Source organism: Microplitis mediator, chromosome 10 (genome assembly GCF_029852145.1).
Source record: "Microplitis mediator isolate UGA2020A chromosome 10, iyMicMedi2.1, whole genome shotgun sequence".
Lineage (NCBI taxonomy): Eukaryota > Metazoa > Arthropoda > Insecta > Hymenoptera > Braconidae > Microplitis > Microplitis mediator.
This window is the reverse complement of record NC_079978.1, coordinates 14,358,475-14,367,624: the sequence shown is the minus strand read 5'-3', so window position 1 is coordinate 14,367,624 and position 9,150 is coordinate 14,358,475. Positions and strand designations below refer to the sequence as shown.

The 9,150-nt window shown below is 31.8% G+C and overlaps 3 protein-coding genes across 5 annotated transcripts; 2 read left to right on the top strand and 1 right to left on the bottom strand.

Moving 5' to 3' along the window:
- Positions 1-225: 225 nt before the first annotated feature.
- LOC130676046 (zinc finger CCCH domain-containing protein 18-like) lies at positions 226-6,004 on the top strand. Of its 3 annotated transcripts, none has more exons than XM_057482012.1 (5): positions 226-309; positions 430-689; positions 2,095-4,308; positions 4,408-4,779; positions 4,850-6,004. In XM_057482012.1, the coding sequence occupies exons 3-5, from the start codon at positions 2,114-2,116 to the stop codon at positions 5,265-5,267; spliced, it is 2,985 nt and encodes a 994-aa protein (XP_057337995.1). In that variant the 5' UTR covers positions 226-309; positions 430-689; positions 2,095-2,113; the 3' UTR covers positions 5,268-6,004. The 3 variants fall into 3 exon arrangements, with proteins under 3 accessions (XP_057337995.1, XP_057337994.1, XP_057337993.1); XM_057482011.1 differs by lacking the exon at positions 226-309 and adding an exon at positions 1,293-1,804 and having other exon boundaries at positions 319-689; XM_057482010.1 differs by lacking the exon at positions 226-309 and having other exon boundaries at positions 319-689.
- Positions 5,815-7,361, bottom strand: LOC130676051 (glucose-fructose oxidoreductase domain-containing protein 2). Its single transcript, XM_057482021.1, has 2 exons — positions 6,647-7,361; positions 5,815-6,562 (listed from the first exon to the last, which is right to left on the bottom strand). The coding sequence occupies exons 1-2, from the start codon at positions 7,128-7,130 to the stop codon at positions 5,889-5,891; spliced, it is 1,158 nt and encodes a 385-aa protein (XP_057338004.1). The 5' UTR covers positions 7,131-7,361; the 3' UTR covers positions 5,815-5,888.
- A 141-nt stretch (positions 7,362-7,502) lies between these two features.
- LOC130676052 (40S ribosomal protein S10-like) lies at positions 7,503-9,146 on the top strand. Its single transcript, XM_057482022.1, has 3 exons — positions 7,503-7,661; positions 8,086-8,229; positions 8,762-9,146. Exons 2-3 carry the CDS (start codon positions 8,086-8,088, stop codon positions 9,095-9,097), a joined length of 480 nt encoding a protein of 159 aa, XP_057338005.1. The 5' UTR covers positions 7,503-7,661; the 3' UTR covers positions 9,098-9,146.
- Positions 9,147-9,150: the final 4 nt, after the last annotated feature.

Sequence of the window (9,150 nt, the reverse complement as noted above, 5' to 3'; positions counted from 1 at the left end):
TTTTATCGATTTATATTAATATATATTTGTGAGAGAACTTGTTAAAGATTTAGTTTCAAAATTATAGCTTCAGAAAAGCAGTGGATAAAAAAAGTCAAAAATTCACGAAAAGATATTTAAATTACGCGCCAGTGCCACTTTTTAAATTTCTTGTATTCACGTTTCTCGCAGAGATATCGATAGTTGAAGTTTTGAGTTGTCTGATGTCTGCTAGATTCACACTCATCATTATAAAATATAAGTTTCTTAACTTGGTAACATTATTTATTTAAGGTTTTGTACTACAATCCATCTTATAGTATCAGATCAGTATGTATATATCCATTTTGCACTTAACTATTACATCTTTTTTTTTTTCACTTTATAATTGCTGTATTTTTCCATCATATTATTGGCTATTTAACATTGCTTATTTATTTTTTTTATAAGGGCTTATGAATTAACTAAATATACAACCGTTTGTAAAGAAGGAGGAGATATAAAAGCAGAAATAAACATTCAGGAAACTTCTCAAATAATTTGACCAGTTTAAGGCTGTACCTGTCGTTGGTTTATTGGCCTTGGAGGAATCAACGCATACAATTACGAAAAATAAAATAATTATTTTTTAATGAAATTTCTGCAATCCTGGACACATTTACATTTCAATAATTCAACCTTTTTATCACGGGCGTCAAGACCAAAAAAAGGTGAGATATTTATTGTAATATTTGTCTTTATAATAATAATAATGTTTTCTTTAAATTTCCAATAAATTCCATGTAAATTCACATTAATCCTTGATTAATTTAAACCATTGAATATTAAATTAAAAAAAAAATTAAATTTATGGTTGTTATTTTATACAACATCGAAAGAATTGTTAGAATTATGATTCAATTTCTAGCTGATAACATATATCAGGAGGAGTTAAGTTACAATCGTCCACTTGATAATAAGTATTAAGGTTACACATACTTTGCATGTTTGTCATTTGTTTTCTTAAACGTATGATCTAAAGTTAATAATTCAATTTTATTAGAAGCATAAATACTCAATTAAATGTAAACTCAATCAATATAATTTTTAAATTTAATTATTTATATTTATTTTTTTTTAAATATAAAAAACTCATCATCGTAAATTTGAATTAATTATAAAACAATAAATAAATTAATTAATTGAAGAAAAAAGAGTATATGTTGAAAAATAAATTTTTTTTTTTAAAACAAGAAAAAAAGTTACGATTATTTAGAATTAGTTATTATTTCAACCTGTCTTTTTACCAGTATGTCCAAACCAAATTCTTTCAGGTGAAAAAAAAAGTTTACTTGCTCTAGTGCAGTACCCAAAAAGTTTAAAAGTTAAAAAAAAAAGTTTTTTTTTTCTTTGTGTTGTGTTCGAAATTGTAATGAAGTTATAAGGAAATTAAAAAAAAAAATAAAGTATCAAAAAAATATTTATACATGCACATATAAACTCAGTTTCACAAAAAAAAGTACGTAATGTAACATAAAGTAACGACAAAAGTTTGTTTTACGCGAAAGTTTATAAATATAAAATAAAAAAGTAATAATAAAAGAACATAATGTTCTTGCCGTCGTTATGTGTCAAAAAATATAATGTCAACACGCCGAGTTTTAAAGTAAAATATAAAATAGTTAAAGTATCTTAAATAATTAAGTAATGCAATAAATTAAAAAGTATCGAAAAAAAAAAAAATCAAAGTCCGGGTTTTTGATGTGTCGTAAAATATCTAAAGTGTTGGGAATAGCGCGTGTTGCGTCCTCAAGAACAAGTACTGCACGAGCATTATTCGACACAGGTAAGTTTTATTCGTCGGTTACGACGTATAGACACGTTGGTGCGATCCTTTCGTAGGTATGATCGCATAAAAATAATGATAAATTTTATTGCCTTAAAAAATAATTCTTTTTTTTTCCATTTTTTTTCTTCCAATTTTAATTACATTATTGTAATAATTTATATTTTCATTATTTCGTATAATAATATCAGAGCACACTAACTTGTTCGGTTTTAGTATACCGAGGCTTCCTTCAGCCAACGTAAATTTAATAAAATCTATTTTTTAAAATGCCTTTATGTATTTTACAGGCTAAAGTAAAGTTCCAGCATGTCAGATTCTGGCTCTGAGAATTCTTCAGATGGCTATGAAGGTCATCGTGGACGAAAAACTCCACCTGGTGGTGATGATGTATCACCTCGCTATGATCATAAATCAAGTCCAAAATCACCAATGAGTTCAGCTCCGTCTTCACCTCGTGCTAAGAGTCCATGCTCTCCACCGGCATCTCCATTGTCACCGAGAGAAAGATCTCCGAAGTCACCTAGTGAGCCAGCATCACCTCAATCACCTCAATCATCTCAATCTCATCAATCGCCAAGATCTCCACGATCGCCAAGATCTCCAAAATCTTCTCGTTCGAGACGTAGTTCTATTAAATCCGGTAGTTTATCTCCAAAATCTTATCATTCCGGTAATTACATTGATTCACCGAGATCTGATCGTAGTTCACCACCTGCGTCTCCAATTAAAAATTCCGACTCTTATAGACCTCTTATAGGTCCAAGTTCTCCAAAATCACCGCAAAATGATAGAGATACTCCTAAATCATTTGAGTCTGATCCACCTTCACCACGATCACCACGATCACCACCGTCACCCAGAAATTCAGGATCAAGAGACAGTTCACCGAAATCATTATTATCAGGACGCAGTTCGCCTAAATCACCAGCTTCTGGACAAAGCTCACCCAAGTCTTCTAAGTCTGGTCGAGAATCTACAATAAATGAGCGTATACATCGAAAACGATCTCCAAATGATAAATCTGATCGAAAAAGTGATTCTTATAATGATTTAGATGGAGAACAAATATCAGATGGTGATATTGATGATGAGCCAGAGCTTAAGTCCAAACCAGCACCAATGACACACGGAGAAGATTTGTCAGATGTTTCAGATCTTGATAGTATGGATGGTGTTGAAGAGGCTGAACAGAGTCGTGATAAAAGTAATGATCGTGAATCAAATCATTTACGTACAGAAGAGCAAAAAGAAGATAAAGAAGAAAAAGTGTCAGTTAATATTGCTGAAGAAAGTGAGCAGCTTGATTTTGAAGCTGAGGGACAGTGGAAAGATGATCGTGAAGATGCTGAATCTGAGGCACCCTCTAAAGAATTTAAAGATACAAAAGATAAAGATAAAGATCCTAAAGATAAAGATTCTAAAGATAAAGACAAATCAATAGAAGCTGGTGAAATAAATGATGAGAATGGTAAAGAAGACACTGAAGATGGTGAAAAAGTTGAATCTGAACTTGAAGAAGGTGAATTAAGTGATGGAGATGATGCACGTCCAGAAGAAACAGAACCACGACCAGTTTGTCGTTTTTACAATCGTGGACAATGTACATGGGGTGTAAGTTGTCGTTTTCTTCATCCTGGTGTTACTGATAAAGGTAATTATACGATGTTTGATATGGTAAGACCAATGACTTATCCACCACATCCAAGTGGGCCTCACGATTTTCGGCCTCACGTTGAACGACCAAATATACGACCAATGCCAGGTTATCCACCTGTTCATCATCCACCAAAAGGTGGTGAGGAATTTCCATCTGAATCAGCTTGGGAACGTGGTCTTCGTCATGCTAAAGAAATGATGCGTAAAGCAAATAAGCGTAAAGAATCTGATATGGATTTCGAAGAAAAAAAAATGAATCTCAGTCTTGGTCAAGAAGATGTGGATCGTGAAGCAGGATATTACGTAAGACCAATGAGTCCGGCCGAGCCACCAGTTGAAAGATGGCCTCCACGAGAAGCTCCACCTCGAAGAGTTCCACATCCACGTATGACACCAGAAGTGTATGATGAGCCAGAAGGTTATCCCTATCCACCATCAGGTCCTCCTGAGTATTACCGGAGAGTTCAATATAAAGTTGATCCACGTCCTGCTGGACCAGAGTACAGAGAACGCGTTGAACATCATGTTATACCACGTGGCGCTCCTCACTCTATGTCTCCGCCACCAATGCGTGAACGTGAACGAGAACGTGATAGAGAGCGTGAATATTATGAAAAGTATGAAAAGAAACATAAGAAACCATCTAGGGAAGTGATTGTTGAAAGAATTCCAGTTGCTAAACCCTGGCGAGAGGAAGAACCACCACCAGTAGAACGTGGACGTGGAGATGAATGGGCTGATCCATGGATGAGACGTAAATCACCCAGTGCCGTACGTCGTAATCCATCTTCTCGTCGACCTAGAAGACAATCTTATTCATCCGGTTCATCATATTCAAGCACAAGGTAAAATATTTCATATAAAGGGTTAAATTTATAATAAAAGTTAAAAATTTTAATTCTATCATGAAATAAAAATTAAACATAACTGGCTAATATTTTTAGCTCCAGTCGTAGTTCAAGTCGCAGTACCTATTCCTCTTATGACTCTTTGTCCAGGTCCCGTTCCCCATCTCCCTCAGCCCGAACCAGAACCCATACCAAAGGAAAATATCCTCCACCTTCACCTCCTGCTGTTAATCCTTTACCAACGACGCAATCACGGGGTGCGATGTTGATGAATCCACCGGCACCATCTCCACGTGGTGGTCCTAAGGGTTCCATTTCACCAACTGGTACTCTTCATCGACGTGCTGGACTAAATCCACCAGCACCCAGTCCTTTGATTGGAGCACGACATCATGAAAAGAGCCGAGACAAAGCTGCACTTGCCGCCGCTGCAGTTGCTAAAGTCATAAAAAGTCGTTCGCGATCTAGGTTAATATTTATATTATTCAATTATAATTATTTTAAAAATAATTTAACTATTTTTATATATTTATTATAGATCTTCACACAGTAGCTCCGGTTCAGAGAGTAGTGGAAGTAGTAGCGATTCAAGTGAATCAAGTTCTGCATCAACATCGTCAATTGAAGTTAGACGAAGAAAAAATATTTCACCTCCAACGCGTAAAGAATCATCTAAAAATAACGAAGCTGCAAAAATAATAAATTTGAAACCACAATTAGTTAAACTTAATCTTAAACCACAAAATAATATACCACCGCCTAAAAAAATTGATCGCAGTGCAACAATAGCCGGTAAAAAACGACCTTTAGAGTCATCACCAATCTCGGACACTAAAGCAAGTGTTGCTGCAGCAGCAGCTAAAGCTGCTAAAAAAGCTAGTTCACGGCGTGAAGAATTACTCAAACAACTTAAGGCTGTTGAAGATGCCATTGCACGTAAACGATCTAAAGTTTAAACTTTTTTTTTTTTTTCTCTCCGGGAAATAGAGTATAAAAAAATTTTTTTAGGTCGATATTATAAAATTGACACTGACGATATTGCAACTATTTTTGTTGTATTATTTCGTAACTATGCTCATATAAAAATGACAAAAAAAAATTGATCACATTTAAATAATTATACTGATCATTCAATTTACAATAATAATAGTAAGATAAAAAAATAATAATAAAAAAATAATTATTTGTACACTTGAAGCGATTTCTTTTTTTTTCTTTGCTTATTACAAGCTTTGTATTATTACAATTATTATTCACAATAATATTTTATATAAAAAAATAATAGATTAGAAAATTAAATAATTGCAAACTGGAATGGATTGATTATTGAAAAACTGTATAAATTTTTTTTTTTTATCACTGCTTTAAAATTATCTTCAAATATTCCATGTAAGAGTTTGCTTATACAATAATATTTTTGTTCTATTAATTTGCTCCATAATTTAGATTATTAATTAATTAAACGAATAAGTTAGTAAACAACATTAATACTGTCTATGTGAATAAACTAAAAGTTCATGTTAACGTTAAAATATTTTTTTTTTTGTTGCTGTGGTTTTTTTTTCTTTTTTATAAAATTAAATTGAAATGGCAGTTGCACGTACTGCAGCACTTAAAAGCGGATTCGGATCAGGTTCTTCAGTCAATATTGTAACTTTAGTCCATTCACGTCGTTTATTACTCTGTCTCAATGCATCAATAACGGCTTGAATATACAGACCATCTTCAAATGTAGCAGCTTGTGATACTGGTTCTTTAATCCATCCTCTTTTGTCTTCTACTGGTTGAAATGCTTCACGCAGTGCTTCAATCATTTTCTTTAATCCTTTAATATACGGACGTGGTATTGAATCTGATACATTTGGATAAGAATTTTTTAAACACTCCATATCACGATAAAGTATTTCTTCTTGTCCATTACGACATCCATATAAATCACCACCTCTTACAAGTAAATGACCATTAACTCCACAAATTAAAACTTCTTGTGTTAATTGACCTTGAAGATGATTACTTAATGTTGCTGTTACTAGTGTACCACCTGTTAATTCTATTTGAAAGCAACAAAAATCTGGCGAAGTAACACGGCGTATACCATTTATATTATTTGTTGTTTGTGTAAAAGTCCTAACAACAGCATGAACTCTTGATGCTTTTTGATTTAATAAATGAAATAATAAGTCTATGACATGACTTCCAACAAGTGCTAGGATACCACCACCCATTGTATCATCGCAAAGCCAATCATATGCTGTAATTAACGTACAATAAAATTATTTTTTGATTCAGTAATAAATAAATATATAATTGTTTTTATTTTTATATAATTAATTACCATTGCGTAATAGACTACCCATTTGAACTCTAATGTCAATAACTGTAACAGGACCACCTAGATAACCATCATCTAAAGCATTTTTCATTTTAACAAACGCTGGAAGAAACCTCAGACTATGATTTACGATGCTTATTAATGAAGGATAATACTGAGCAGCACGAACCATTTTCAAGGCCTCACTCTGGCTCAATCCAGCAGGTTTATCACACACAACATGTTTACCAATTCCCAATGCTTTTACTGCTATCTGTGCATGCAAATTGGGTGAACACATAATAAATATAAGATCGACATCTTTACGAAGTAATACATCATCAATACGACTAGTGTGGAATGCTATGTCAAGATCTTTAGCAACTTGTTCAGCTTCAGCAATTGTACGCCCCCATAAAGCTTCAATTTTAAAACCTTTTTCTCGTAAAAATGGTACTATCATACGAACTATACTTCCTGTACCAAACAAACCAATTCCTGGCAACATTTTTTATAATTTTATTTTTTTTATCATTTGTCACACAATTCAATTAAATTTAAAAAATAATAAATAATTAAATGGTTAGATTGTTATAATAAAAATGTTATTGATAAATTAAAATTATCGAATATAAATATTCCGAAATACTTGTTTAGTAACATCATTTTTAACTTGTAGTTATTAAAAATTATTACTTAATAACATTTCTCATAAACAATTTTTTTTTTTATTTCATCAATTACTTTTGACAAATAAAAAAAATATAGATGTCAAATTTGTGTAATCTGTTTTATCGATTAACTTTATTTCTTACATGGGAAATTAGTTTGAGATGATGCAAAAGTTGGCGTTATATGTAAAAGGACAGAAGAATCATCGGATTACCGACTGGATACTCGGAACAAAAATTGCATAGTTTAGGGTCAATGCTTGAAAACATTCCTTTTACACGATTGCGCTAACGCGTGCAGCTTGTTGTAGCAAATTTTTTAATAAAAATCTAATTACAACTCGTGCATCTTATAATATTTATTAAAAGTAAGACTTTTTATATGTTTTTCATTAATTATATAATTATGTGACAATTTATTTTTGTGTTGTACATAAATTTGTTATTATATTGATTGTTAAAAATTATGTGTACTTTGGCAGATAACCTACAAATTTTCCTTCATTATTTAAAAAATAATATAATAGATTTTATTTCTTACTTATCGTGTTATCAAAATTTCATATGAGTTTTCGTTTTTAATTTATTCTGGTGACTTAAATTTTAATCGTTTAGATTTGAATCTTTGATAAGCTAACCCTACAAACAAATTGATGTCACTATCATGTTAAATTTAAATTTATAAGTGAATTCCTAACATGTGTTGACAAAAAAATTTATTGTCTAATGATTTTAAATTTATATTTTTAATAATATGTATTGATATATTAATTTGTGTATTTTAATTTTTAGATGTTGATGCCCAAGAAGAATCGTGTAGCAATCTATGAATACCTTTTCAAAGAAGGTGTTATGGTTGCAAAAAAAGATTACCATGCACCAAAACACCCGGAATTGGAAACTATTCCAAACCTTGAGGTCATCAAGGCCATGCAAGTAAACAAATTATTTATTACTCTGTACTACATATTTTCTTTTTCACTATCCAACTTTTTTTATCTTTTAACTCTAGACTTAACTTGATAATTCAAGTCAAGATTTAAAAAAATTTAATGAGTGTGAACTTAGCAGATATGGGACAAATTTTAAATTACAAATAAACGAATAAAACAATTAAAAATATAAAAATAAAACAATGTACATACTGATTCTTGAATTCTACAAACGCGCATTTTTAAAAATTTTATTTAAATCACTTACTTTAAAATTTTGTAAATTGTCAACTGTCAGCTACGTTCACCTTCATATAATTTATTATAAACTTTAATCTAGACAATAAATATCTATTGTTATATATTTTGAACTGTAATCCGAAAGACAATTTTGAATGTAGCAGATATTCTGATAGTATTATTTATTCTGCTAAGATTCTTAAAGTAAACATCGTAATTACTATTTAATGATCAGTTTCTACCTGCAGGTTAAGATATTCTAAACTAATAATAAAATTAATATTTTGTTTAATTAGTCATTGAAATCCAGAGGATATGTCAAGGAACAGTTCGCATGGAGACATTTCTACTGGTATCTCACCAATGAGGGTATTGAATTTCTCCGTGGATACCTTCATTTACCACCAGAAATTGTCCCATCAACATTGAAGAGACAGCCTCGCCCAGAAACATCCCGACCACGGCCTGCAGCGTCCAAAAGCGAATCATCAAGACCTGCAGAAGACCGGGCTGGATACAGGCGTGGACCAGGTGGACCTCCAGCTCCTGGTGATAAGAAAGCTGATATTGGTCCTGGTACCGCGGATCTTGAATTCCGTGGTGGATTTGGTCGTGGCAAAGCTCCACAATAAATTTTTAAATTGTAATAATACGAAAATAAAATAAAAATTTAAAGATAAATTTT

Coding starts and splice junctions, on each gene's coding strand:
- LOC130676046 (XM_057482012.1), top strand. CDS start 2,114: ATGTCAGATTCTGGCTCTGAGAATTCTTCAGATGGCTATGAAGGTCAT. Junction 4,309..4,407: donor TCATCATATTCAAGCACAAG/GTAAAATATTTC, acceptor TAATATTTTTAG/CTCCAGTCGTAGTTCAAGTC. Junction 4,780..4,849: donor AAAAGTCGTTCGCGATCTAG/GTTAATATTTAT, acceptor TATTTATTATAG/ATCTTCACACAGTAGCTCCG.
- LOC130676051 (XM_057482021.1), bottom strand. CDS start 7,130: ATGTTGCCAGGAATTGGTTTGTTTGGTACAGGAAGTATAGTTCGTATG. Junction 6,563..6,646: donor GGGTAGTCTATTACGCAATG/GTAATTAATTAT, acceptor CGTTAATTACAG/CATATGATTGGCTTTGCGAT.
- LOC130676052 (XM_057482022.1), top strand. CDS start 8,086: ATGTTGATGCCCAAGAAGAATCGTGTAGCAATCTATGAATACCTTTTC. Junction 8,230..8,761: donor AGGTCATCAAGGCCATGCAA/GTAAACAAATTA, acceptor TTGTTTAATTAG/TCATTGAAATCCAGAGGATA.